At 49.8% G+C, this 27,251-nt stretch overlaps 1 protein-coding gene across 3 annotated transcripts in view; it reads right to left on the bottom strand.

Moving 5' to 3' along the window:
- Nav1 (neuron navigator 1) overlaps positions 1 to 27,251 on the bottom strand; it is a 258,871-nt gene that overhangs the window by 166,059 nt on the left and 65,561 nt on the right. For all 3 annotated transcript variants that reach the window (XM_042258202.2, XM_076547497.1, XM_016000991.3), the window contains exons 2-3: positions 9,010 to 9,737; positions 4,322 to 4,425 (exon numbers count right to left, since the gene is read on the bottom strand). In XM_042258202.2, the coding sequence (XP_042114136.1) occupies positions 4,322 to 4,425; positions 9,010 to 9,704 (799 nt within the window). In that variant the 5' untranslated portion in view covers positions 9,705 to 9,737. The remainder of the gene's footprint in view (positions 1 to 4,321; positions 4,426 to 9,009; positions 9,738 to 27,251) is intronic.

Consider the following 27,251-nt stretch of genomic DNA (forward strand, 5'->3'; position numbering starts at 1 on the left):
TTTAATAAATGGTGGCCATCTTTATCGTTTTGGATTTGGGGAATTGGGAGGCACTGGTGCTGGTTTCAGTCCATCTGCTGACTCGCCATCAATCGTGAGCATTAGGGTGATCCCTCCTCAGGGAAAATGAGGCCAGGGTCGAGGAACCAAAGGTCTGTTGGAGCTTTCACTCACTGTGTTCTTGGGTCTTTGCTCTTGCCTCTGTGCTGCAGCAATGAGCTCAGAACACTCTCGTCACGCTCTCCCAGAGGGCACAGCGCTCCTACCTCACTCTTGCCCCAGACTAAGTCACATCAGATAGACCACTCTTCTTAGAATGAGCACCCTATACCCCAATCCACAGTGGACTTGTGGCTTTAAGACAGAGTCTGCTCACCAAGGGAAAAGACACTGACTGACAAGTAAAACCTCCCAGCAGGAGGCCAACTGCATAGCCCCCTCCTGGTCTATGTTTTTATCAACCCTCATATGAGAAGGAGGCAGAGCGGAGTCTCTAGCTGGTTCCCCAGTGACACGTGTTTCTACGAGAGAGAAGCTCCCTTCAGTGTGTGTCCACTTAGCACTCATTCAAACACGCCACAAAGTGGAAGTAATTGAGGAATCCATGTAAACCTCAAGGCAACCCTTTCTGATCCCGGAAATGTGGGCATGTGGCAGAGTCAAGCCCTGCTTTCCTTGCCTGTTCAAATTAAGATCTGATGACGGCCTTGCAGAGAGAGCCAGTGTTGAGTATGAGCCCAAAGCCAAGTTGTCCCTGGAAGAGCCAGGTGGACCCTGGGATAGTCAGGGAAGGCAAACAAGCACCTGTGGACTGGAGGCTTACACGTTTGCCCCCAGGGCAAAAGCAGAAGGAACAGCTGGCTGTGGACAGTCTTTGGCACATATGAAGGCCATCCCCAACACCCCAGCATGGTGGCAAGACATTATGGGAAAATTTCTTCCTGCTATATAAAGATTATCAAGAGTGCTCGCTTGGACTCTATTCCAGGCAGAGTGGTTAGAAGGCAGAGAGAACTCTTTGGCATTCTCCTTCTCTACCCCTCCTAGGACCCTGCACCTCCCCCATGCTTATGAGAAGAGCAGGGAAAGACTGGTGGCTTCTGCTCAGCTGGGAAGGGAAACCCTGGCTCACAGGGGAGGCAGGAGCAACAGACTGCTCACTCCGGATTCCTTTCTCATCAAACACAGTGAATCTACCAACAGGCAGGGGCAATATCTGAGCTTAAAGAAAAGTCCCCCATCTCCCACATATTGGTATTAAAATAATATGATCAATAACCAGGAAATAGCTTGGAGGTGGTGATGCATGTCTTTAATCCCAGCGTTCGGGAGACAGAGGTAGGAGGAACTCTGTGAGTTTGAGGCCAGCCTGGTCTACAGAGTGAGATCCAGGATAGTCAGGACTACACAGAGAAACCCTGTCTCAATAAACCCCCCCTCACAAGAAAAAGAAAAGAAGGAAGGAAGGAAGGAAGGAAGGAAGGAAGGAAGGAAGGAAGGAAGGGGGAGGAGGAAGACGAAGAAGAAGAAGAAGGAGAAGGAGAAGGAGAAGGAGGAGAAGAAGAAGAAGAAGAAGAAGAAGAAGAAGAAGAAGAAGAACAACAACAACAACAACAACAACTGGAAGAGGAAGTGGCAATGAGCTCATGTCCCACATGTCCCTGCTGCAGCATGTTTTGCGCATGATGCATGCCTGATACAGCCAGTCAACTGCTTTGTCAACAGGTATGGGCAGGACACTGGGGGGCGGGGACTTCAGGGACACCACCAGATGCTCTGAAAGAGTTTGCAGAGTGAACCCCTCCACTGTGTGCTCCTTGACAGCAGATCCAAGTCCCCCTCCTCCCGGGCAGCGCTAGCAGTGTTTGTGTGGCATGGAGCAAACGCTCCTTGGGGACTTGCTGACTGAGTGGAGCACACACAGGGAGTGACTCACGACATGTCCAGAGTGAGTTCAGAAGTAGAAGGGCAAAGCCGAGCGGAAACTTTGTGGTCTCCTCCCTTTGTCTCTACTCCATCTTCTCCAAGCTCAGTAAAGCACTGGGTCCCCCACAGAGAAGGCATATCCTAAATCTCTCCTCATCTAACCCATCAAAGAGCACAGTGGATCCTCAGCAAAGATGTGTCTGTCACCATGACAACCAGCGAAGACCACAACACAGGCAGCATCGTGAACCTTGATCCCCCTTCCCTAGGTATCTTGGGGGAGGCTGGTGCTGCCCATTGTTCTGTGTGAAGCCCACCTTTAGAGTTCAAGGCCTTTTGCCTACCTACCCACACACTGATCCCCTAGCCTGGGATCTAGAGGACATGTTCAGATCTGACTGGTGAGGGAGGTCTTCAAGCTATCAAATCAAAGGGCTTCCTAGGGTCAGCCTGCAGCAGGCATGAAAAGCAAAAGTCCTCTTCCCAGCTCAGGGGGTCACAATTAGTAAGGAGCGCTTGGCTAGGTGGATGGAGATCATTAGCCTAACAATGTGGCGCACACATAAGGAAGCCATTACGCTAACAAAAACTGCAAATGTAAAAATAGAGCTGCACATAGTTTCCTGGTTACCACATTCTATTCTGATGCTTTGTCAGTGCCTGTGAAATTCAGTTTACTTCTGTCCTCTGCCCTGCTCCGCTTCCACTGCATGCGTATTTGTTGTGGGAGGAGATGGTTATCCTTTAAATGCCCAGGCCCTGCCCCAGGACCATTCTATGCAAGGCCCTGCTGTAGGAAGTGAGTGTGGCGGTTCTGCGATCTCTCTAAGATCACGCTGCTGTGGAGCTCTCTAGAGACGGCTCCAAAGGGCCAGTTCACCTTCCCACCTGCCCAGCAGGGAACAGAGAGGACACAGTGGCACGCTATCACTGCCCAATGAAGTCAAGGCCTGGCTGGGAGCTAATCTCACATTTTTGCCCAGTGGAGCAGAGCACAGAGATGAAGCTCTAAGACGACCTTCTGGACAGGCTTGAGTCTTCTAAAAGCAAGTTCGTGATGGACCGGCAATGTCAGTGGTATAGCATTGGTCCGGCATGCACAGGTCCCTAGGTTTAATCCTCAGTACCACAAACAAAATCAGGTTTATTGTTTTGCTGGAGCCAGTTTCCTCTGGCCCAGGAAACTGACAGAGAGAGCTTGTCTCCTGCGATGTGCTGTCATATGCAGTTTGGCACACACGTTGCTGAATCCTGCGGTTTATTTTTATTTTTTAATATTGCCAGGAAATCAATCAACACAGAAACCTACATGCTACGGGGGATTTTAGAATCTGACTCTCGGGGGTCCTAGCCAGTGGGTCACAAGGCACCTAGTTATTCGTTCATCATGCACTCATCCAGGGACACTGAACACCCGAGGGTGCACTTAAAAGAGGCATATTACTGAATTTGAATTCAAGGGTCTTCTCGGTCAGTCTCGGGGCTTTGTGTTTATTAGCAGTGTATGTGCTCTGGGTGACACCGTGATTACAGGGTGACACAGGGAAGGACACATGCGTGGGAGTGAAGCAGGTATCAGGCAGCCTGGCAGGTGGCTATGGACCACCCACCACCCGGGCTCCCAGAACCTTCATGTTGGACCTGGGCTTTACCACAACCTGGCTGTCACTCTCCCAGCCTGTCACCTTTCTATTGTGGCCTCCCTGTGACATACATAGAGATGCTCACAATCTGAGGCCTGGACCAACGTGACGTTGACCCCTCCCTCACGGCCACCTTCCTAGCCTGACCCTGAAGCACTCCTGGACTTGACAGCTTTTACCCTGAGTGGAGTCAAGCATGGAGGAAACTGTCAGGGCAGTTCACAGGTTAGCATCTCACTGTCAAGAGACAGACTGCAGGGCCAGGGAGACGGCTCAGCAGGTGAAGGCACTTTGTTATCAGGGCTGATGACCTGAGATCAATCCCAGAACCCATATGATGGAAGGAGAGAGCTGGTTCTCACAAGTTGTCCTCTGACCTCCACCTGTGCCCTGACACCTGCACGCACACACACACACACACACACACACCTAATTTTTGAAAAATTTAGGGCTGGCTTGGTGTCTAACCTGGTCTACATAGTCCAGCCAGGGCTACAGAGTAGGACCATGCCTCAAAAAATAACCTTTTTTTAAAAAAGAGATAGACCCAAGATGGATGTGGTGGCACCGTCTATAATCCCATCACTGGAGAATATAACAGGTTTGAGGCCGGCTTGGACTCTTTAGTGAGGCCCTGCCACAAAACAACAGAAAAAAATGGGGTCCCTAGGCCCAGGCCACATCCATCCCTCGGAGATAAGGAGAGTCCGGATGGTGGCTCCCGTGTAGAAAGTCTTCCCCAGAGTACTTACCCATGCAGGAGAAGCTTTCCTCAGTCCTGCTAGCGGGGCTGGTGTATCCATCAAGGGTCCAGCTTTCCTGAGGAATGGGGCCAGGCTCCTGGTCTGTCTGCAGCCTGTGGGGCCAAGAAGGAAAGGTAACTCATGGCTTCAAAGCCCCTCTATGGGTTAAGCAAACCCGTTTTGAGCTTGGGCCCTCTTTTCTACAATGCCCTGAGCTCCCTGGGCCAGCCTCTCTCCTGGGGACATGTGCACATGCAGACACTCCAGGAAGCAGCAGAGCTGGACCAGGAAGGAGGCCCCAGGGGCACCAGAATGTTCAACATCTGTTGCCCTTTGCTGCCCAGCAGCATACCTCATTCACAGAGCAGAAAGATACCCCCAGAATCTCAGGCATGAGTTCCTCTGGCCTGCTGTGATTCTTGTCCTTAGGATGTTCATGTTGGCTCAGCAGAGCGCATACCCGCAGGGAAGGGCCTGTCTCTGACGTTGAAGCCACTGGACTCCTGGCACTCAGAGGGCATTTGGCCTCTCTAGAATCGCTCACCTCAAGCACACTAGGTCAGAAGAGGAGAGAGAGGCTCCGCCTGAGCCCCAGTGACTCCTGATAGATCCATGGTGCCAACAGGAAGGGTGAGGTCTCTGGGCACGGGCTACCCAGCGCCCAGACCTCAGAACACAGCCCCAACCATACAATTGCTCCAGGAACAAAGGCTGTAGGAGCTCTCCTTACATGCAATTACCCTGGGCTCAGAGCGGTCCCGCCTACCCCCATATCCCCGCCCAATGTCGCCAGCTAAATGGACCCTTTGGCAGCTTGGCAGGAGGGGGAAGGGAGGGCTGTGCAGACAAGAGGGGAAATTGACAGCCTGGGCCAGGGGACCCTGGGAGTCTCCAGTGCCGCTGCAGTTTGTCTTCTTAGGTTTTCACTTTTTCCAATACCTCTGCGTCTGGGACTCTGAATCCAGCTCTGCCATGAGCTCACTGTGTAACCCAAGCAAAACATCTTCCCCTCTCTGGGCCTGGTTTTCATCAGGCCCGGGAGGGATGACCTCTGAAGGGCCAGGCTGAAGTGGCACACTGGGTCTGCCGCAGGGGGGGTCGTGGCTATCGCTGCCTCTCTCCAAGCCATCTGGGCAGCGCTGAGGTATTGTGCGCCTGCCAGGCCTCCGATGGGTGCTGGTCACAAGGCAGGGTGGAGGAAACTGAGAGAGCAGGAGATCTTGTGCTGCTGGCCTCTGGGAGGTGCTTGATGTAACGGGGGACACTCATCTTAGTCAAGTGTACAACAGTCAAGGGGACAGGGGGAAATGAGACAGTTGTTTTCTTGGAAAAGAAATTAGCGTGGACATGCAACATAGTGTTGTGAAAATAGTAGAACATTCTACTGAGGTGAGGGAATTCTATATAATGTATTAGAGGTCTTGTTGGATAGCATCATCTGTAGAGAGCTGAGCAGTGTCTGTCTTGGATAGGTGCTAGCCAGCTTTGCAACGACGACGGTGTGCCGTCACAAGTCTACGGCATCACTGCGTTACAAGGGCAGGTAAGAACGAATCGTCTGTATGTAGCAGGAACCCCAAACCCAGGAGCATGAAGGAAGGTGGCCTCTGCCTCTCTGCTCTTAGTTGGCTCTGCACACGTGTCTATACCTGCCTCCACTTCCCTATACATGCCAGGGCTTTTCAGCCTGAAAGGACAGGACAACGTAGGCCAGAAATCAGTGGGAGGCTGAACCAGAGAAGAAGAAAACCGAAACGGTGACCTCAATGACCCTACACACCTGACACCTTTATCCAACCATCCTGCCTCCCAAGTGCTGGGATTAAAGGCATGCGCCACCCCTGCCCACCACCCCCGCCGCCACCGACTATTCCTTCCTAACTAAAGTCTTGCCTGCAGATTGAAGGTGTGCACTATGAGGGAAGGACAGTGCTTGGTAGGTGGGGAGAGGTGTGATTATGATGCAGATGCTGCGGCCCTTTTACAGAAACGTACTGGGAGTCAGGAGGAAGCTGTGACGGAATTGGATGTGTGAGACCAGAAACTGGAAGACAGCCAGAGGGACAGTCTGCCTTCTGGGGCCCAAGAAGGAAGGGCATCAAGAGGAGGTGAGAGGCGGCAGGCAGATGAGTGTCGTGGGATGACCGCACCCAGATTTTGAAAAGATATGGCTTGGAGGCTGGGGCAAAGTGAAAGACGGGTCATGGATTTGTTTCCCAGACCCGACTGGAGACGAGGAGGAGGAAACCCATTAACCTGCTTCTGCGTTCACCTGAGGTTTTACAGAAGCCCAAGGTATTGGGAGTGGAGAACAGATTTCCACGAAAACAGGATGTCTATGGATTCTAGGGAACAGATGGCACCTCCTTGGCTATAGCGCTTAGCTGAGTGGCCTAGCCAAGCTCTTGGCAGAGCTGGTCATGGCAGCAGCTCCCGGCCCGTGCAGGGTGTGTGGAGATCCAGCCCATCTGCCTACAGCATGCCGGGGTATCCTCCATCCAAATCTTACTCCTGCTGTGACCCATCCTCCAACCACAACTGAGGGCCTGGGGAGCGCAAGGTCTAAGGATGGGTGGTAAGGACACCGCTTCCCGGAGAGGTGTAACCATTCCATTTCTGTTTAAAATGCAAACAAGCAGGCAGTGTTTGCTGAGTGCTGGAAACAGCGCTCTATTTAAGTTGCGTTAAAATGTTCAGAGGGAAATAGGCTGACCTCTTTAAAAAATGCCAGACTGTAAATATACCGGGGGACTTGTAGGGTGGATAATATAAAATCTGAGAGTCTTTAATACCTTGACACTTTTTCCCAAAGAATGAATTCAAAATGAAGGGAGTCGGGTCGGAAAAGAAAGTCACAGCCCCCAGGGAGGTGTTGAGCTGTTAGGGAAAAGGCCATTCAGAAGAAGGCTGGGGCCGGAGTGTGGCTCAGTAGCAGAGCCCTTGCCTAGCATGCGAGTGGCTGCGGGTTCGACCCCCAGCAAACGAGAAACAAAAAAAAAGCAATAGCTTCCCTGTGTCTACGCTTCTCGGTTCAGTTTTAGCTTCAGAATCTCAGAGGAGAAAGAAAAGGGACAGATGTGACCTGCCCCTGAAAGAGGGACATCTGTGCATTGAGTCGGTAGGTATAGTCAGCAAAAGAACTCGCCTGGGGAAGAATTCCTGGGCTGTGAATCTGCTGGGATCCCGCGGTAAATAAAACTCCCTGCCTTACAGTCAGTTTGTCAGCCTTTCTCGCTGTTGGAAAGTTCTTCCCAGCCAGCCTCGGATCTGTCTCGAGCTAACTCCTAGCCACCATGACACTGAGTCAGCTTTTTGGAGCTGCTCCAAGCAAACTAATTCATCTTACAGCACGACAGCCTTTCCCATATTTGAGAACAGCTCACAGACCTTCTACACCTTCTCCTTCCAAAGCAAGCTAACTCCTTCATTTCCTCCCCTCATTCTTCAGACACCTTTGCGGGACTCCTCGGTAAGGTGTCAGTCCTTTTCTAAAGGAGTTTTGGTGTGCCAATGTCCTTTTTTTAAAAACGTGGTGCTTATCACTGAATGCGGCACTGCCAATGAGGCCTGACCACAGGCAGAATAGAGTGGATATTAATTTCCTTGTCCCAGGTCCCAACACCTGGTACTGTGATATAAGGTCGCACACAATTGTTTAGAGATCTATATACTTGTGAGTGGACTGCTAGTGAAGGATGATATGCCTGGGGCCCGGGCTTTCAGCTGCTCTGAAGTCTCAGAGGTTCCCCTAGCACCCAGGGACTGATGCATAATAAGCTTTTATATACCCCAAGATGCAAATTGACAGCGACTTCCTATCTTAGCATGGGAGTAGGGGGAATCCAGGAAGTGAGTACAGTCAAGAAGGGGTTTAACTTACATTTGGGCATTTCTAACCTACATAACGATTAGAAATTGAAATTTAGTTTACTTAATATGGTCATGTTAGTAAAGAGTTATTTTTTTACTTAAAAAGCCTAGTTGGCTCGATGTTACTCCATGCACTTAACTTGCCGTGTCTGAAAGCTGGAGAGGCCGGCATGTTGACCACACTGCCAACGACAACAGCGTCTACCTAGCCACTTAAGAAGTATTACCGACTGCCTACACACCATCACGTCAACAGGCATAAGGCCGTGCGACAAGCGATGTGAACAAGGAGGTGAGAGGGAGAGAAGGATGGACAGACAGACACAGAAATGTGATAAGAACAGCACAGAGACGCAGTTAAGGCTTTGCTCAAGCTACTGAGGACTCCGGGGCTCAAGACAGCACAGTCTGTCTAGCACACCGTGGTGGCAAACGGCCCACACAGATTTGGCAAGTCTAAAGCACCCCTGACCCTGCTGCCTGTGTATCGGGTGCCCAAGCATCTTTCATACCCTCATACAGTTTCATCATTTCCAATAGAGTGTGGAATGGGCCACTTTAGGGACACCCTCATGAGTCTCTCTTGTCAAGGCCCCAGGGTTGAGACACACACACACACACACACACACACACACACACACACACACACACACACACAGAATTTAAGATTATAGTCCTGCCTTACACGCCCAAGGTTCTAGCCATCCCCTTTCCTAGGGCTTTTGACCCTGTAGTCTCACGAAAGCCTCTCTTTCCAGTGAGATTGCCCCTTGGTCCCAGGACCATTGGCCCTCTTTCTCTGTCTGCCCGCCCACTTCCCAACTCACCTGTACTGAAAGGGGGCCACCGTGGCTGTGATTGGCTGGCTCTGCTGATGGGCGGAGGAAAAGCTAATGGTCCCCGGAGTATGAGAGGGCTTCAGACTCTGCACGGGGCTGCAGACTGGAGAGGGAGTCCCTGGAGCCGCCCCTTCATCAAGCTCCAGAGACCTAGGGGGTTTGTAGTTTTTGTCTCTTTGATCTTTTCCCTGGGAGCTAGGAAGCATCCGACCTTCAGGAGGCCCTGGAATTTGAGTTTCTCCATGACAGCTTGTCGGGGGTGGGCTCCTTCCCCTGGTCTGGCGAACTGAGATTCCGTCCTGGGTCTTCTTGCGCTGGGTGCCTTGTGTCTCCCCAGCTCTTCTGGGTCCCGCCTGACTGGAGAAGGCTGTTTTGGGGGTTATCCTGGGGCTGCTCCAGGGGGAGCTGGGAAGGCTTTCTCCACTCTCTGCTGGCCCTGCAGCCCTTGGAGTACCTCTTCCTCTGTAGGCCTTCGGGGAAGAGTTTCTAGACGAGACTGCAGCCTTGCGCCGACTTGGGGAGGCAGCTCGCTGGGGGCTCAGGGCCAAGTCAGCCTGACGAGGCCGAAGCTGAGGAGAAGCGCCCGGAGTGTGAATCCTGGTCTGTGAGGAAGCTCGAGGCACCGGGATGGAGGAGGCATAGTGCGGGCGGCTGGCGGAATTCACGTTGGCCATCCCATTCATGGTCAGCGGCCGGGGTAGGGCCACACTAGGATCCTACAGAGACGGGAGAAAAGGAGAATGTCAGGTAAAGTCTCAAGTGTCTGTCCCCTGGTGCATAGGGATGATGCTGGCATTGATAGACAGCCAGGGACTTCCTGCCTGACTCCGGGCAAATATGTAAGTCGGGGTGTGAAAAGGCGTTGAGAACATGCTCTACACATGAGCTGTTTAACTTTCCTTGACTCTGCTCCTCTCCAGCGATGGAGACGGACTCGCCTCACAGTTGCTACTGGATCAGACCTTTCATGGTACCACAGGTCTTTTAGATACCTCCCGAGGGAAATGCAATATTCTACATGCCGTTGGACCCAATGACATGTAGACCACAGTTCTTCCAATCCAGAAACTTGTAATTACTGGGCCGGTCTCCATGAGGCCCAGGCTCCTCCCACTCTCTTACCCTCTTAGTTGATGACCTTGCTTTTCCCAACCCCACAACCATGGGGGATGTGAGCACCGGGCCCCCAGAGTCCTCTCTGCTCATTCCCCACCTGCATCCTGCCTTTGTAAAACTGGTCTCTGCCACTTCCTCCCCTCTCATGTAGCCTCAGAAACTGAGTGTCTCACCTGAAGGTCAAAGCAGGTGCCCCAAGTACCTTCAGTCAACAGCATCATCCCTTCTCTTCCATCTTGATACATTAATTATCCCACCTCTCTTCCAGATCTCCCTCTCTCTGTCTCTCTGTCCCCCCCACCCAGCTCTGCCATGTTAATGAGTGAAGTAATTATTCTCGATTCAAAGAGAATTTGTAGCTGTTTGCAAAGACACATGTAATCAAATTCGGATAAATTTAAGAGTCAAGTCTTTAAAAATCAAAATATAAGAATGTACAGAATACAGACATGAACACGTCCATGATTTTGTTATGGGAAAAAACTTTCTAAGAACCACATCTCAGGCAGAAATAATAAAGGAGCCTGGAGGCAGTAGTGCACACCTTTAATCCCAGCACTTGGGAAACTGAGGCAGGCAGATCTGTGAGTTCCAGGCCAGCCTGGTCTACAAAGTGAGTTCCAGGACAACCAAGACTGTTACACAGAGAAACCCTGTCTTGAAAAAACAAAAACAAACAAAATAGGCAAACAGACAAACAAACAAAACAAGAAATAATAGAGGAAATGCCGATAGAATTTGAATACATAAAAGTTAAAGTCTCTACATGGATTTTAAAAAAACAATCCTTTACAGACATTCAAAAAACCAAAGAAATACCTACTACAAGTATGAAAAGCAAGGAGTTGCCTCTGAAGACAGGGCCTCCACCGTGTCAATACTAGACAGCAAATACTCCACAGAATAAAGGGCAATTAAAAAGAAAAAAACAAAAAACAACAACAATGAAAAAAAAGAAAAAAAAAAAAACCCTCACAAAATCATCATGCAGTCATCCAAAACAAAGACAAAACATTCCATTTGCAACTTTGTAGCCCTGCCTGGCCCGGAACCCAGTAAGCAGAGACTACCGGCTTCTATCTCACAGGGATCCCTGTACCTCAGACTCCCGAGTGTTTGGGACTGAAGATGTGAGCTACCATGCTGGGCTTCTATTCAAAAATTTAAAAATGCAAAATAAATAGGCTCTCACTTGCTGGTATCCAGTTAACTCTTATTGAAAACTGTAACACGGACTGTTGGTAAGAACACCAGGCCGTTTATCCCACTGTAGGAACAATAGCACGTCTAGAAAACTGTCCTAGGAAAATGATTCAAGATAGGAGCCCAGATTTATACACAATGAAAATACTCAAGTTGCCGTTTGCAGGATAAATTGCCGCCGCTGTGTGGCAATGGAGACAGGGGCATTGTGGACAGTGAACCAAACTCCCAACGCTTGGCCAGTCCACCTGAAATCACCAGGGCAGCCGCTTTTGTGCCGAAAGAAGCCAGCAGCAGCAGGGTCGGCGGTGATGTTTATGCGGTGGGCAACCTCTCCCTGACCTTTGACCTGCTGCCTGGGACCAGCTGTGGGCTAGTCTGTGAGAAGTCAAGGTAGATGTGCCAGTGGAGGTGGCTCTGTAGCAGCAGCCTGAAGGCTGTCGGAGCACACAGACTCGACATTCCGACAGAGGACAAGAAAGAGAAGCCGTATGCTCTCTCTCCACTTTTTCATACTTCAGTGGTTGATGGCATTACTGGATGACCTAAGCGCCCCTCCACCTGCTCCATTAGAGGTGGCTAGCTAGGAAAGCTATATGCACTCAGGGACCACAATGAGCTCTCCTTTGCCCTTCCAGCATCGTTACCTGGAGGACCACACCCAAGGCCCAGCCGACTCCCACTTCCCCTGCTGTGTGCTCCTTGCCCACCTACCTGGTCAGACTGAGGGAGGGAGTCGCCCTTTGCCTGCCTAGTCTCCCAAGCAGAGCATCCTTGCTCTATTTCAGTGCCGGCATGAGAGGACCAAGAAGTTCTCTCACAGAGATTTCTAAGAGGAACTCCAGCAAGTACTGCCTGCACCTGCTAGCAGTTGGGAAACTACGGAACCTCTCCACGCCTGAAGAATGACGGCAGGATAAACTGAGGTACAGAGCGTGAGTCCTTCAGCAGGAAGAGAGCACCCTGCTTTGTAGCCTACGGCCTCTGTGGGGTCGAGAGTGGCTTTAGCCTGCCATCCTTCCACCCTGCCACCCACCCTTTAGTAGTCAGCGATGTGCATCAGTTATAGGGTACTGAGCACTGGCTACGAGGTTTATGTGGCCTCAAGGGGCTGACCTTGGCCTAGAACACTGAGCTGAGCTGGGCTCCGAGCAGTTGAGCTGACCAGCAGGCCCCTTTGCAGCAAAGGGGACAACCGATCTGTCCCACCCATGCTCAAGATTTTACCACTGGTAAGATGCTACATGGCCTAGGTTTGCTCCTATCCTTAATCCCAATCCAAATCCAACATGGGGACCAAATTCAGTTATGCCCCTCAGCTCACCTCCCTGGAATTTACATCTTTAAGAGCATCTGGAAATTGCATCTTGGTTCAGTCTGGCTGATCCAGTGTCTCCAGGGTGTTGCACCCTGACTCAAAGACCCATAGGTATCCACCTACCTTATCTGCCAGGGACCTCCAGCTCCTAGCTCTGCAGGGCCTAGAATGGACTTCCTTGCCTCAGATGTCCCCACGCCCTCTGGCTAGGGCTGGCTGGCTTTCCAGTTCTCACCGTCTGAAGGCCAAGGCTGCTTCTAGCTCCCTTGCTAATGGAGTACACCCACAACGGTGCTGCTTTCACCAGATCATCATTTTTTAAAAAGCATAATGGGAAGGACTTTTAAAACTGCGTTGGTAGGTCGCTGGGGCCCCGCCCCACCTGCCTCTCCATTGCAACTGGGACCTTGCTTGCCCTTTCTCCTCAGATGGTAGCCCTCTAGGAGATTGGAAACAGGATGCTGCTTAGGAGGTGACAGCCATTGTCCTGGAGGAGCCTGGGAGAACCACACCAGCCTTAGGGTAAAGGAGGATCACTCCCCAGACAGCAAATTATTCTAGCCTGTGGCAGAGGGGTCATGTAGGGGCGTCGCTAGTTTTTTGTTTTTTTTTTCATAAGTGAGCATCTCTAGGTACCTAGCATTTGGGAGAGGAACTCAAAGGATGCCCAGCGCACACACTTGCCCATACCAAGCTGTTCCCGGTGTACCTGGGAAACAGTCCCTTTGAGTGAGACATTATTTCCAACCCTCACAACAACCCGAGAAGGCAAGTTTTACTATCTGCCTTTCACCAGACACCAGGAGAGTGATGCTGTAGTTGAGTGAGCTGTGCCAAGACGCACTGGGCGTGGAGTGAGCTCTGTGGGTCTGCAGACCACATTCATCAGCAGCGGTACCCAGCCTCCGCCCCAACACCCCTTATGCTATAGTGGACTCTCTCCTTGCTGTGATTGTCTTCTGAGTCTCTCAGAGATGGAGCTGGGGAGGCAGATTTAGTCCACAGGTTGGAAACCAAAGCTGGAGAAAATCGGTGATGGGCGGCACCGGGTGGGGAGCTCTTCTCCCAGCATTCCTCATGCCTTATTCGTTCTCTGCTCCCCTCACTCTGTCTGCCTCGGGCGGTTGGGGTAAGGATGAGACAGGGGCACCAAGAGGGGGAGAGATGGCAGATGTAATCCAGCCCTGCCAGAGATCTAATATGCCCGGTTGGTGGCTGGTGATACACATGGGCTAGGGTAGAAGCTTATGTGATAGCTAATCTTGGTTGTCAGTTTGACTACATCTGGAATCAACTTAAACCCAAGAAGCTAGGCATCACTGTCAGGGATTTTATTGATTGGATCATTTAAGATGGGAAGAGCCACCCTAAATCTGGACACATAAAAGGACATGGAAGAAGGAGGCTGTTGCCTTTTGCCTGCTTGCCTTTACTCTTGCCAGCAAGTTCATCTACCCTGCTGCTGGGGCATACCTTTGCTGCTGTTAGAACCTACTTCTTTGGGATTCCAATATAGACTGAAGCCCAGCAGCTCTCTAGGAATCCTCTAGGACTCCAACATTAGGTTGGGTCTGTAGAAACATCCAGTCTCATGAACTGAAAAACTATAGGATTTCTGTCAGGAGAGAGCCATCGTTGGACTATCTGGACCACAGCCTGTAAGCCACTCTAATAAACCCCATACATATATATACACATATATACATATTGAATGAATAATATGAATATATTAATGAGTGAATATATGTATATATTCATTCTATCAGTTCTTTAGCAAATACTGAAACAGCTTAGGAGAAAGGTTGTAGAAAGGGTAGGGGGTGGGGAAAGACACATGGGTGGGGGCCTCTGAGCTAAGACATGGACAATGGTGCTTCCTGAGGTCATAAATAGACCTCTGTCCAGGCGTTTTCTCCTGGGCCATAGTCAGAGGCTGCTGGCTGTGGCACCTACGGCATTCTTAGTGAGCCAAATGATTTCAAGACTCCATCCTTGTTCTGGGGCTCATTTTGCTCCTGCTCTGCCCTCACTCCTCATTGTTCTGAGTCCTGAACATGCAGAATAAGGTAATACTGGGGAGACATTTGACTCTGTTCAAGCCAAAGAACTTGGCTACCAGTACCATCAGCCTTCATGACACCTTCACAGTGCATCTGAGGAGGGTCAAGGGCAGAAGAAGCCTAAGGATGGAGCTGGAAGGGGAAGCAAGAGAGAGAGAGAGAGAGAGAGAGAGAGAGAGAGAGAGAGAGAGAGAGAGAGAGAGAGAGAGAACCAAATCATTAAGCACTCTGACCTGATACTTCATTTGGCCTCAGTGAAGAAGAAGGTCCCAGGAGTTCCTTAGTTCCCTCATTCTGGGAATCCCAGTGCTCGCTAAGTAACATTAGGGAGTTGGTACTCCCTGTTACAAATAGCATCCCACTTTCAAAAGTACTCTTGGCATCCTCTCTGTTCAACAACCACACACCCTAGCTGGGCACCTTCCATCTGCTACATGCTTTGCCAGGTGCTATGGAAATCAAGATGGCAGAGACCCAGGTTCTGATCTCAAGGACTGAGAAACACACCAAGCAGCCTGTACAGTGAGCACTAGAAGAGACAAGAAGCACCCTGGAGACATCATGGTCTGTTGAGGATGTGATATCTAGTGAGGCCTCAAGGAAGAGGCAGCAGCAGGGCTGGCAGTTCAGTCTTGGAAATGGTGATGTGATGCAGGGTTTCTCACACCCATGGGTCGGTCCACCCATCAGCTCCACCATTCAGACGGTATTCTTCAAAGAGATCGAGCGCTAGACCTGAAGCCTAGCTCTGCATTTGCTTATGGTGTGACCCCTTGCAAGTTCTGGAATTTGAGTTTTCCATTCTAGAAAATGAGACCAAGACCAGCACCTACCTACTAGCACAGTTTCGATAAATAAGTTAGTTAAATACAAAATGCTCAGAGCCATGCCTTGTCTAGCCCTCAACAAATAATGGTTAGGACCTCAAAGGCAACTCTCTCTCTCTCTCTCTCTCTCTCTCTCTCTCTCTCTCTCTCTCTCTCTCTCTCTCTCTTTATTGTCATCAACAGTATTTGCTCATCTCTTTGAAACAGGGTTTCATGCATCCGAGGCTGACTTGGAACTCACTGTGTAGCCAAGGATGACCTCGAACTTCTGACTTTCCTGCCTCCACTTCCCAAGCACTGGCATTACAGGCATCAGCCTCCATGTCTGATTTATGCTAGAGATCCCAGGAATGGAGGCTGAGGCTCTCCTGTTAGAAATCTGCAGCAGAACAAACACTGCCCACCTGTTGTAGGATATTGGTACACTGTGTGAAGTTGCGTTGCTGTGATTGATTTAACAAAGAGCTGAATGGCCAATAGCTAGGCAGGAGGTATAGGTGGGACTTCCAGGCAAAGAGAGAAATAGGAGGAGATAATCAAGGTGTGGAGAAGATCCCAATGAGACGTGGAGGGAGTCGGACATACAGAATGAAAGAAAGGTAGAAAGTTACATAACAAAATGTAGATTAATAAAAGCAGGTTAATTTAAGTCATAAAAGCTAGTGGGACAAGCCTAAGCTAAGGCTGAGCTTTCATAATTAATAAGTTTTCACGTCATTATCTGGGAGCTAGCTGGCAGGTCAGAAAAAGACTCGTTACAGCCACACTGGATATGATTTCACCCGACGGTCCACCAGAGGAAGTGGGAGGAGACTGAATGGTTGGAAAAATGTGTCGTGTCATGGTAAGCGGGAGGCCAGTCTGGAAGGCCCCCGACTTCTTACTATGTGGCTTTAGACACATCAAGTTTTCTAAGCCTGGAGCTCTCTCTCACCTCCAAAATCTGGCCATGGGCTTTCAGAAAGATTAAACGAAGGAATAAAATAAGACAATCAGCCTGGTGACAGGCACATAGCATGGCAGAAATCGTTAGAGGGAACATCCATCCCTCCTCTGAGGAGGAAAGGAACCGAATTCAGATGACAAATGGGACTGCTTGATGTTTTGCAGGTGAGTCAAGAGGTTGATGGCTTCACGTGGAGCGGCCCCAGGACCCCAGCACGGTGGACAGCACCCTCATCAGAAAAACTGCAGCTTGATCAACCCACCCTACCCCCTTTTGGTCTATACTCCGACTGCCTGCTCTCACTCACCCCAGTGCCACAAACACAAACACATTTATTTAATTTTAAAAGGGGTGTGTGTGTGTGTGTGTGTGTGTGTGTGTGTGAGAGAGAGAGAGAGAGAGAGAGAGAGAGAGAGAGAGAGAGAGAGAGAGTAAGCGCAGGTGCCTACAGAGGACAGAGGATCCACTGGAGCTGGAGTTACAAGCAGTTGTGAGCCGCCTGGCATGAGTCCTTTACAAGATCAGGAAGTGCTTTTAACTCGTGAGCCGGCTCTCTAGCCCCTTCTGTTTTATTTTTAAACCAAACTCCTTTTAGTCGCCTTTTTCTGGGCCCCATGCCTGACACCATTCTAACCAATTCTGCCTGCAATAACTCGCAATTGTCCTTGCAATTGGTGTCATCGTCATCCCTACTCAGAGGCACAGACTACAAAAGCCAGGGAGGTGAAGGATCTTGCTCAGGCTCGCACAGCTTACAGATGGCAGAGCCTAGGTGACACTTAGGTTTGCAGCTAGCCCCCTGAAACTTCCCGACCTGTAGCTGGAACCAGCCTTTCCCGCCCCCACCCCATCTCTTCAGACTCTATTCACTCAGGCCCCAGGCCCTGTCAGGACAAATGCCAACTAACTGGCTTAATGCTCTGCAAATCCCAGAGCCAAGAAGTATTTTGGGTCTATAAATATTTTACTCTAGCTGAGAAGGCGGTGAGAGCCTGAGCGCCGGCCCCCTGCATTCTGCAGAGCCTGGGCCGGGTGTTTGGGGAGGAAGGTGGTCCATTATGAGGCTGGAGAACTCTGCAGATTGCGAGTTCTGGACCGGCTCTCCTCTGCCCCAGCTGCCCTTGAGCAGAAGCCCGCAGTCCCTGCAGGGTGGGCGGGGTCTGGTCGTGGTGCTGATAGGACAGCTCCTCCCGCAGCGGCCTGTTAAAGGGGCCGCCGCCGCAGCTCTTCGGGGAAGCAGTGAAGATGCCCGTTCCACAAGGTCGGACACCCTAACTGCAGTATGAAGAGGATGGACGTATTATGTTGAAATAAAAAAAAAAAAAAAGAGAGAAGGTGGAGGAGAATAAAGGAAGGAAGAAGAGAGGGAAGAGAAAAATAGAGATGGAGGAACATTACACACCCATTGTTGGCCTGGAGCCTTCCACATAGTACAGAGTGGCAGCTAAAGGCAGATCTAGAGCCAGGAGCACCCGAACTTGCCACATCCTCATCTTCCTCTTTCCCACACACTGCGATGCACATATGGGCACTGATGCTTCCTGCCTGAGGTCTAGAGGCAGTCCAGAGCAGGGTACTTACTGGGCACTAACAATGAGCACTAGGCTTATAGCACTAGATATACAGACAGGAGAGTTATGAGAGGAAGTTACAACAGTGCCTCGCCTGCCCTTCCACTGTGTGGCTGCTTGTTAGTGAGGCACGTCCCCAGCGCAGCGTTGATCTCCTCTCTGCCGTTAGCATCCAAGTCAGCCACCGCAGTCAAAGCAGGATTTGCCTTGCAGTATATGAAACAACGTTTCGTTTCTAACCTAAATTTCATTTCCACTTATCATTGGGTCAACTGATTTATGTAGGACTGGAGTGCAGTGGATACCCAAAGCCAGACAGCAAGCTCAGTTTTCATATGTTTAAAACCACGGCATGGGCCAGGCGGTGGTGGCACACGCCTTTAATCCCAGCACTAGGGAGGCAGAGGCAGGCGGATCTCTGTGAGTTCGAGGCCAGCCTGGTCTCCAAAGCGAGTTCCAGGAAAAGGTGCAAAGCTACACAGAGAAACCCTGTCTCAAAAAACCAAAAACAAATAACAAACACAGCACGGGGTTGACAAGAAGACTCAGCAGTTAAAAGCATACTGCTTGGGTAGGAGAGATGGGTCAGTGGTTAAAAGCATGCACATGTTCTTGAAGACAGCCTGAGTTTGATTCCCAGCATCCACATCAGGCAGCTGACAACAACCTGTAACTCTAATTCCAGGGGATCTGACATCCCTCTAACCTCCTCAGACACTTACACACAACTAACAATCATTAAAAAGAAAACATACTGTTCTTTCAGAGGAGACAACATCTACACCAGTTCCCAATTGCCTGGAGCTCCAGCTCTGGAGGATCTGGTGCCATCTTCTGGACTCAGTGGGCATGTACATTCAAGTGCACATACCCCCCATATAGACATACACATTTTCACGTCATTTAAAAATAATAAAGTCAATGTTCTCCAAAGTGGGCTGGAGAGATGCATGCCTCTCGAAAGTAGACTGGCATTTAATAGAGGGTGTGGAGAAGAAGGGGATGCTGAGATGAAGCCATATATACACAGCCAAGAAGAATGGACAGCTGAATTCAAAAACTGTCAACAATTTCCAGAATTTAAAATCCTGAATCATGACAGGACACTAGTGGAATTCAGGTGTTTCTGGTACGTGGACTGCTCTCACCCAATGTGAGGTTGAACTGTTGACCTTGTGTACATCCTACATCACAAATGAGTCTGTCAGATACACTAAGCCTATAGGCTGAAGATGATGCCCCAACACTGTGGAGAAACCTCAGGTGGCTGCCCAGGCAGCTGGATGTTTCTGTCAACTCACAAATTTTTTGGAAGTTGCTTGCATGCACTTCCTGTTTTTATTTTTGTTAGCTAATATTATTCCCTTCTTGGGTCTCTGAGGGAGTTGAAGATTAGTTAGTTATGGTTGAAGATTAGTTAGTTATAGTTGAAAATTAATTAGGATAGAAAGTACATTAGATACATCTTGGATTTACCAAAATAGGATAGATAATGGAATTATTTTCTCTGATTTGTCAAATACCTGTTTAGGTATTTATTATTTGTATATATTGTATATAGTTATTGTACTTTTGTATATAGTTTTTCTTTTGTTAGTTATAACCTTTTGCTTTCTTTTTCTTTTTATTAAAATAGAAAAGGGGAAATGTGGTATTCTAATTGTACTGAAATGTGATTTTGATTGTATGTTAATAAATAAAGTTGCCCGGGGGTCAGAGCTATTAGAGCCATAGACAGAGTGTGGCGGTGGTGGCACACGCCTTTAATCCCATAGATCTCTGTGTGTTCAGGGATACAGCCAGCATTGGAGACATATGCCTTTAAGACCTAGGGGGCTGTACATTCAGACAGTGACGAGGCAGTCACGTGTTTGGGTTTACAACCAATGAGAAGGCAGAACAATAATACTATAAAAAAGACGTACAGGCAGGATATAGCTCTCTTTCGGGAAGCTGGGACACCGCAGGCGAAAGGGTGAGATTTTAGCTCTGAGCTCTGACCTCTCAGTTTTCTCTTTTACATTGTTTCTGTGTTTCTTATTTAATAAGACGGTTGGTTACATCAACATCTGGCGCCCAATGCTCAGTGGTTGAAAGCACCGGCTGTTCTTCCAGAGGATGTGGGTTCTATTCCCAGCACCCATTATTCCCAGCATTCCCATGGTGGTTCACAAATGTCTGTAACTCCAGTTCCAGGGGATCTGAAGCACCCATCTGGCCTCTGAGGGCATCAGCTATGCATGGGGTACACAAACTTACATACAAGCAAAACACTCATACATAGAAAATAAAAATACATTTTAAAAAACATGGCATGTGTTAAAAGAGGGCACGGTATTGTGGGAATACTCCTGAAGGTGAGATCCTCACTATAGGAAGATAGCCTAGGGGCAACATCTGGGACAGGAGGGTGGGCTGGATGAGCTGCAAGAAGCCAGGTGCCACACAGAGGGAGGTCTCGGGCTGTGTGGGCTTCTTTGCAAGCCATCTTACTCCATCTGCCACAGGGTCTCTTTTCCCTTTGTAATCCTGAGTAGCACTTCCCATAGCCAAGCCCCAGTCTGGTTCCCGGGGGCTGAACTTTCACATAGAGCAGACAGCTGTTGACCTCCGGGTGCCACAGCAAAGACGTGACGTGTGCTGCTTCAGCTTTGGACAAACACTGTGCACACTTACACATACTTCCGTGGTCTGGATGGTTCTGTGTGGACAAACACCACACACACAGACACACACTTCTGTGGCCTGAATGGTTCTGTTTCCCCCCAATTCACACACTGAGATGACTCTCCAAGGTATAGCATTCAAAGGCCAGGCCCTTGGGAGGTGACTAAGTCAAGGCAGAGCCCTTATAGATGGAATTAGTGCCCTCTTCAAAGTGGCTTCAAGGATGTTGTCCTGCCATGCAAAGACTCAGAAGACCCTGTGAGGAGAGGCAGGCCCTTACCAGACAGTGAATCTGCTAATACTTTGATCTCAGATGTCTCGTGATCAGCATATTTCTGATGTTCCATAGAGTAAGGCACATGTGCCTGTACCTAAACACACAAAGATATGCACCCTTATCCCCTAGATAAACACACTCATACTCCGACCAGATACACACAGGCAACCCACATCCACACACATGAATACACACAGTCACATTCTCTCTCTCTCTCTCTCTCTCTCTCTCTCTCTCTCTCTCTCTCTCTCTCTCACACACACACACACACACACACACACACACACACACATACATGTTCACCCTTACATATTCTTAAACACATACATCATTTTTTAAATTTTTTTTTTTTTTTGGTTTTTCGAGACAGGGTTTCTCTGTGTAGCTTTGTGCCTTTCCTGGAACTCTCTTTGGAGACCAGGCTGGCCTTGAACTCACAGAGATCCGCCTGCCTCTGCCTCCCTAGTGCTGGGATTAAAGGCGTGCGCCACCACCGCCCGGCAAAATTTATTTTTTAACTTGTTTACAAATGATCCAGTTTAACCTTGTTTGTTTTTTGAGACAAGGTCTCTCCTTAGGACCCAGTGCTTGACAATTCAGCTAGGCTGACAAGTCAGCAAGCTCCAAGGACCCTCCTATCTCTACCTCTCCAGTGACGGATTTATAAGCACATGCCACCATGTCCCTAGCTTTTTACATAAATATACTGGGAACTGAACTCAGGTCATTCTGTTCCCGCGACAAGCGTTTTTACCGCATCTCCCAGCGCCCTCACCACTGCACTGGCCCTTGCTGCCCTTCCACATCCTGCAAGCATGCACCAGGCTCATGTGTGGTACCTGGGGCAGGATATACAGGCCAAGACGGGCATCCCCGGCCTGCAAGGAAGGAGCTTGTCCTGAGTCACACTGTGAAGTGACTGCAGAGCCTGGGGTGACCCCTCAGGCTCCTGTCCATGTTAGACCTCCATCTTTCTCAGATCTGGAATTGTGAAGAGGCCCTCAGGGTTGAAGACAGAGCCTCAAGAGACATTTGCCTCTAACCTCTGCCAGTCTCTGAGAACAGAGATGTTGGGGGCATCCCCCACCCATTCAGCTGCCAAGTCCTTGGCAGAAAAGGGGCTCACCCTGGGCAGTGTGGAGAGAAGACAAGGGTGGGCAGCTAGTGGGTATCATTGAGCGGGCAGAGGATTGGCAGGAAGCAGAGGGAATGGCTACAATCTGGCAAGGGAGCAGTGTGGGCTCCGTACCCCAGCGCCCGCCTGGCTGGCTCCTGGCTCAGAATGGGGATTAGGATTGTTCAAAGGCAGTGGGACCCACCATTTCCTTCCCATGTCCCCTCGGAGTCCCAGGCTTCTGCCAGCTCTTAGGAATTCCCTAATCCTTCAGACTGGCATGGCCTCCTTTCTGGACAGATGATGACATGTGCTTACAGAGGAAAGATGGGTCTCCCGAGGTAACCTCAGGTGCTCCCAACACGACTCTGAGTAAATCACCAGGCTATAGCCCAGCCCTGCTGATCCCCGACAGAGGCTTCTGAATGCAGCAAAGCCCAGATTTGGCATGCCCGCCACCTACTACCCCAAGCAGCATTCCCTAACTGTTCCCTGACCATGAGCTGGTCCATCGACACCCAGGCTGCCAAAGACAGGGCACCCTGAGACCTCAAACACCACACAGAAGAAACAGTCACTACTTTCCTCCTAGATCTCAGAACCGGTCACCCCATTCCCCTAGGCTAGAAGTTCTTCTATGTGCCTAACCTCTACCCCTCTAGTTAAAAAACGGAATGCACTTTCTAGTTCCTCATTCTGAGAGCATGCTTCTTCCAGTTCCTGGCCTCAGAAACAGAGCTGGAGTTTGAGCTTCGGGGAGGGGCCTCAGAACTTCCGGGCTACAGACTTCTGCTGTCAGCGTATCTGGCACAGCTTGCTGATTTGCTCCATCCAATGGCTCCACTCAAAGCTGCATCTTTGGTTGCTTTTCAATTAGCCAAGAGGAATGATTTAGTGCTAATGAAAATCAATGATTTAAAACTGTCCCACAAATCACAGGGGGCTGGAGGTCTGTTATAAATGCCTCTTGGGGAAGCTGGGCTGGGCCTGGGAAGTATGAAGCCCGCCGCCCACAGCTTCCTACAACTACACAGTGGGGCGGGGAACCCCCTCCTCCCCCTCCTCCCCCTGCTCCCCCTCTTCTCCTCCCCTCTTCCCAGGCACTTTTCCTGGAATCCAGAATGTTCCTGCTTCACATCCTCCAACACCAAACATCCTACCACTGTGTTTGGCTCTGGTAATGAATATTATAAAGTTTAGAGTTCGAAGCCACCGGACACAGACGTCTAGGTCCTGAGAACCAGTTGCTGGAGGTCTGGGTCCTTAAGTGACAGCTTAGGTACCGGTGTCCTGACCCAGGCTGGGCTGCTGGGCTGGGGAGGAGCAGCTGTGTGGAGCCTTGGGGGTGGGGAGCGCCATGAAAACAGAGAGAGCAGAGACCTAGGCAGCCAGCCAGATGACAGGTCCCTTTAGGACTTGTCGATTCAGTCTTTCTCACATTCACTTTACCAGGATTTTTCTCCCCCAACACAAGGCTTTCAGCATTTCTCCATAGATGAGTTTTCCAGCTGGGCAGATGGAGGTGTATCATTCAGCAAAGGTTAAGGCACAGGGCTGGGCCAGGGGAGGGGAAGGTTCCTTGATGGCAGGGCAGGAGCGAGCTCTCCAGGATTTTGGAATACTCTAAAGGCTTCCAGCCCAAACATCCAAGCTGCTTTCCTATGGCAGGGATGGGGGGTGGGGGTGGGGGGGGTCGGGCGGGGCTGTTTGTTGTTGATGTTATTGTTTTGTTTTTTGCCTGTAATACCCTGGGCCTCAGTACTCTGGAAGTGTGGGCACAAGTTTTTGGAACAGCATGCTCTCCACTTGGGAGGGCTGATAGAGTGTTTGAGCAGGCTACCTGACCATCAGAGCAGTGTCTCCATCACTGGCATTTCCAAGCTTGGACCAGGCACAAGTCAGGCAGATGGCCACCCCCCTACCCTCACCCCACACTGAAAGACAGTGTTAACGTCTCATATCTTTTTTTTCTTAAGGGTGTGTGAAGAATCTGACTCTATCTAAAGGTGTGTGGCGTTTTTAAAAAGTTGCTTAGCCTCTCTTAAGCTTTGCTTGCTTCTGGAAAAGAAGGATAACGAATATCACTGAACTGTAAAGATGAAACAGACCAAGCACAGGAACACGTGGGAAGAACTTTAAAATGATTATTATTAGAGCAGGAGAGATGGCTCGCTGGTTAAGAACAAGAGGACTTGCTGCTCTTCCAGCAAGAACTCTAATCTGTTCCCAAGCACCCAGGTTAGCACCTCACAACATCTGTTCCAGGGGATCCAATGCCCTCTTGTGGCCTCTGCAGGTACCAGCACACACCACACACACACACACACACACACACACACACACACACACACACACACACTAAATCTTTAAAAAAACCCAAAAGGGTAGTTATTACTCTTAAAAATCATAGCATATATTAGAAAAAAAATAATCCCAAAATACACATACACTATAAAACTGTGGCTGTGCTATGGTTATAAGTGTACGTCTCTTTATTGTGTACTAAGTACCTTTACCTTTTACTTTGAGTCTCCAAAAGTCATTCAAAACGCATTTATCGAGTCATGAATTGTTATGGGAATGTATTGCCTGAACCCTGGTTAACCTCACTACCGTTGCTGCCCATGTATGATGTTTCCAGTTTTCCACTATCGTGGTGTTTTTCTTTTTATCCCCCCCTCCCCCGATTTTTGACACAGGATTTCTCTGTTTAGTTCTGGCTGTCCTGGAACTCACTCTGTAGACTAGGCTGGGTTCAGACTTAGAGATCTGCCTGCCTCTGCCTCCCGAGCACTGAGATTAAAGGCGTGTGCCGCCGCCGCCGCCGCCGCCGCCATCACCCCTGGCAGTTTCCCACTGTTGTGTACAAGAGTGTGATAAGTCCATATATTCTGCTTGTGCTTCAGATCATTGCCTCAGGCTTCATTCTTAGAAGGAGGATCCCTGGGTCCAAGAGGAGAGAGTCCTGAAAAGCCTGTCGCTTACAAATGGCAGATTGCTGTTCCCAAAAGATCAGCCAGCTCCTTCCACAACAGTGTCTGGAGTATCTGACTCACTCTGAGCAGTGAGCATCTTGCATCTAAGCTGCCTTGTTCAGCAGGGGGGGTCATCACCCACTGGGAGCCTGGCCACATATACAGGAGCATGAACAGGCCAAGTAGGCAAGAGAGCACAGCTGGAGAAGATGAGTGGATGCCCCTCCACCCCCACTAGACAAAAGACCCTGTCTGTTCTCCTTCCCACTAAACTAAGAACCTGGACTGGGCCAGTGTGGTGGCTTACGCCTTTAATTCTAGCACTTGAGAGGCACAAGCAGACAGAGCTCTATGAGTTCAAGGCCAGCCTGATCTACAAAGTGAGTGCCAGGGCAGCCAGGGCCGCTCAGTGAGACCCTGTCTCAAAAATAATCAAACAAACAAACCAACAAAAACAATCTGAAACACTCTAATTTGGAGCTGGGAACTTTCTAAGCATAAAGAGCATTAAATAACAGGACTGTATCTTTTCTCATTGTCTCCTCGGAGTTTAAAGAGACAGAGATGTTCCTCTATCTGGAATGCCCAGGGCCAGGGGTGTGATAACCTGTGGCTAACCTGTGGTCTTGGGAAAGCTTTGCAGTTCATATGGGGCAGAAACACTGAGGAAAATGCCAGCGAAATGGGGTTGTTGGGTGAAATCCCAGCATCCTTGGGAGTGCTGGGTACTGGGAGGGACAGCTGTCCACACAATCTATCTCGAATAGTAAGTACAGCTAGAGCAGCCTGTTTTGTCCATGGGAGAGGAGGTTTTATAATATGAGGTCGCTTGCTTTCCAGAGCGTCCTGGCTGGTCACTATCCCCACAGGGCTGGGTGGGGGGGCAGGTGGTCTGATCAGTTCAGGCTCCCCCAGTTCCCCTTTCTGTACTTCTCCTTCATAAGATAGCATCAGCTTCCACTTCCTGGCTGGGTACCTGAAGGACATCTGTCAGGACCTCAGAGTCTGTGGACAAGAGAGCTGAAGTCCCCACTGCATTCCAGCATTAGGTGCTGGGAATTCTTGCTACCCCAATCTCTTCCCCACCTCTTCTTCCTCCTTTTTCCAGCAGGATTCTCCGGGATCTCTGAAGGAAGGGAAGCAGAGGCTGGGGGGAGGTCACACACTTCCTGAGGACAGACCAGGTACAGGGCTCCTACATGCCCCAAATCCCTGGGTGGGAGCCTGTGTGGCCAGAATCTCATGCGATCCCTCATCCTTTACTTTTCCCCCTTTCCTCAATGCTATGTGCTGGACAAGACCATGTTCAGAGGTAACCCTCTCTGTGCCCTGTGGAGAAACTCTCCATTGGCTGTCTCACAAATCTTATTGAGAAGCCCTGCCTTGTCTAGGTCGTCAGAATTATCTCACAGAGAGGTGGTCACATGGCCCTGTCCCATCTGTCCAGGCAAAAAGTGCTGCACCTCGCATGAACATCCCTAAGCTAAAGTCTATCTCCCCCGGCTCACACTATGTCTTTTGACAGGCCATCTAGAAGGGGTAGGTTTAAGCAAACTGTAGCATCCTCTGGGGACCCTCACAGGGAGCATTTTACTGCTGGCAAAACGGCAGGGATGTCCTGAAATACAGGGTCCTCTTGCAGCCCATGTAACTCTCCCCTCCCTTCCTTTTTGGCAATATTTGTTGCCATGGAGATTCTAACACAATGGGGCAGGTAGAAAGCCTGTTGCTTGGCAACGAGATGCTAAAGGTACAGGATTGGCTGCCTAGGTCTAGAGGAGCAGAAAAAGATGATGAGGGAAGGTGGGGAAATAGAGAAACACCCCGGGGAACACAAAGGCACAGGAGAGAAGCAGAAGACAGGACCAGAACGGAGAGAATGTAAATACAGAAGCAGGAAGAGAGAGCCCGTGACCTCCCTAGGGCTGGGTCACCTTTTGTGTATTTGCTAAAATGCCCTCCTAGAAACAACGGCAAAACAAACAAGCACGAGTGTATTTTCATAGCTGTGTTTATGTTGCAGCAGGATGATAGAAGAAAAGAAAAAAAAAACCACAAAAATTTTAAAAGTCCTTACATAGAAGGGCTGAGAAGTCCTATGAGAGGGCATCATACCGTGGTGGAAAGAGCGAGAATGGCAAAATGGTACTGGGTTT

This window comes from Peromyscus maniculatus, chromosome 11 (assembly GCF_049852395.1).
Source record: "Peromyscus maniculatus bairdii isolate BWxNUB_F1_BW_parent chromosome 11, HU_Pman_BW_mat_3.1, whole genome shotgun sequence".
NCBI lineage: Eukaryota > Metazoa > Chordata > Mammalia > Rodentia > Cricetidae > Peromyscus > Peromyscus maniculatus.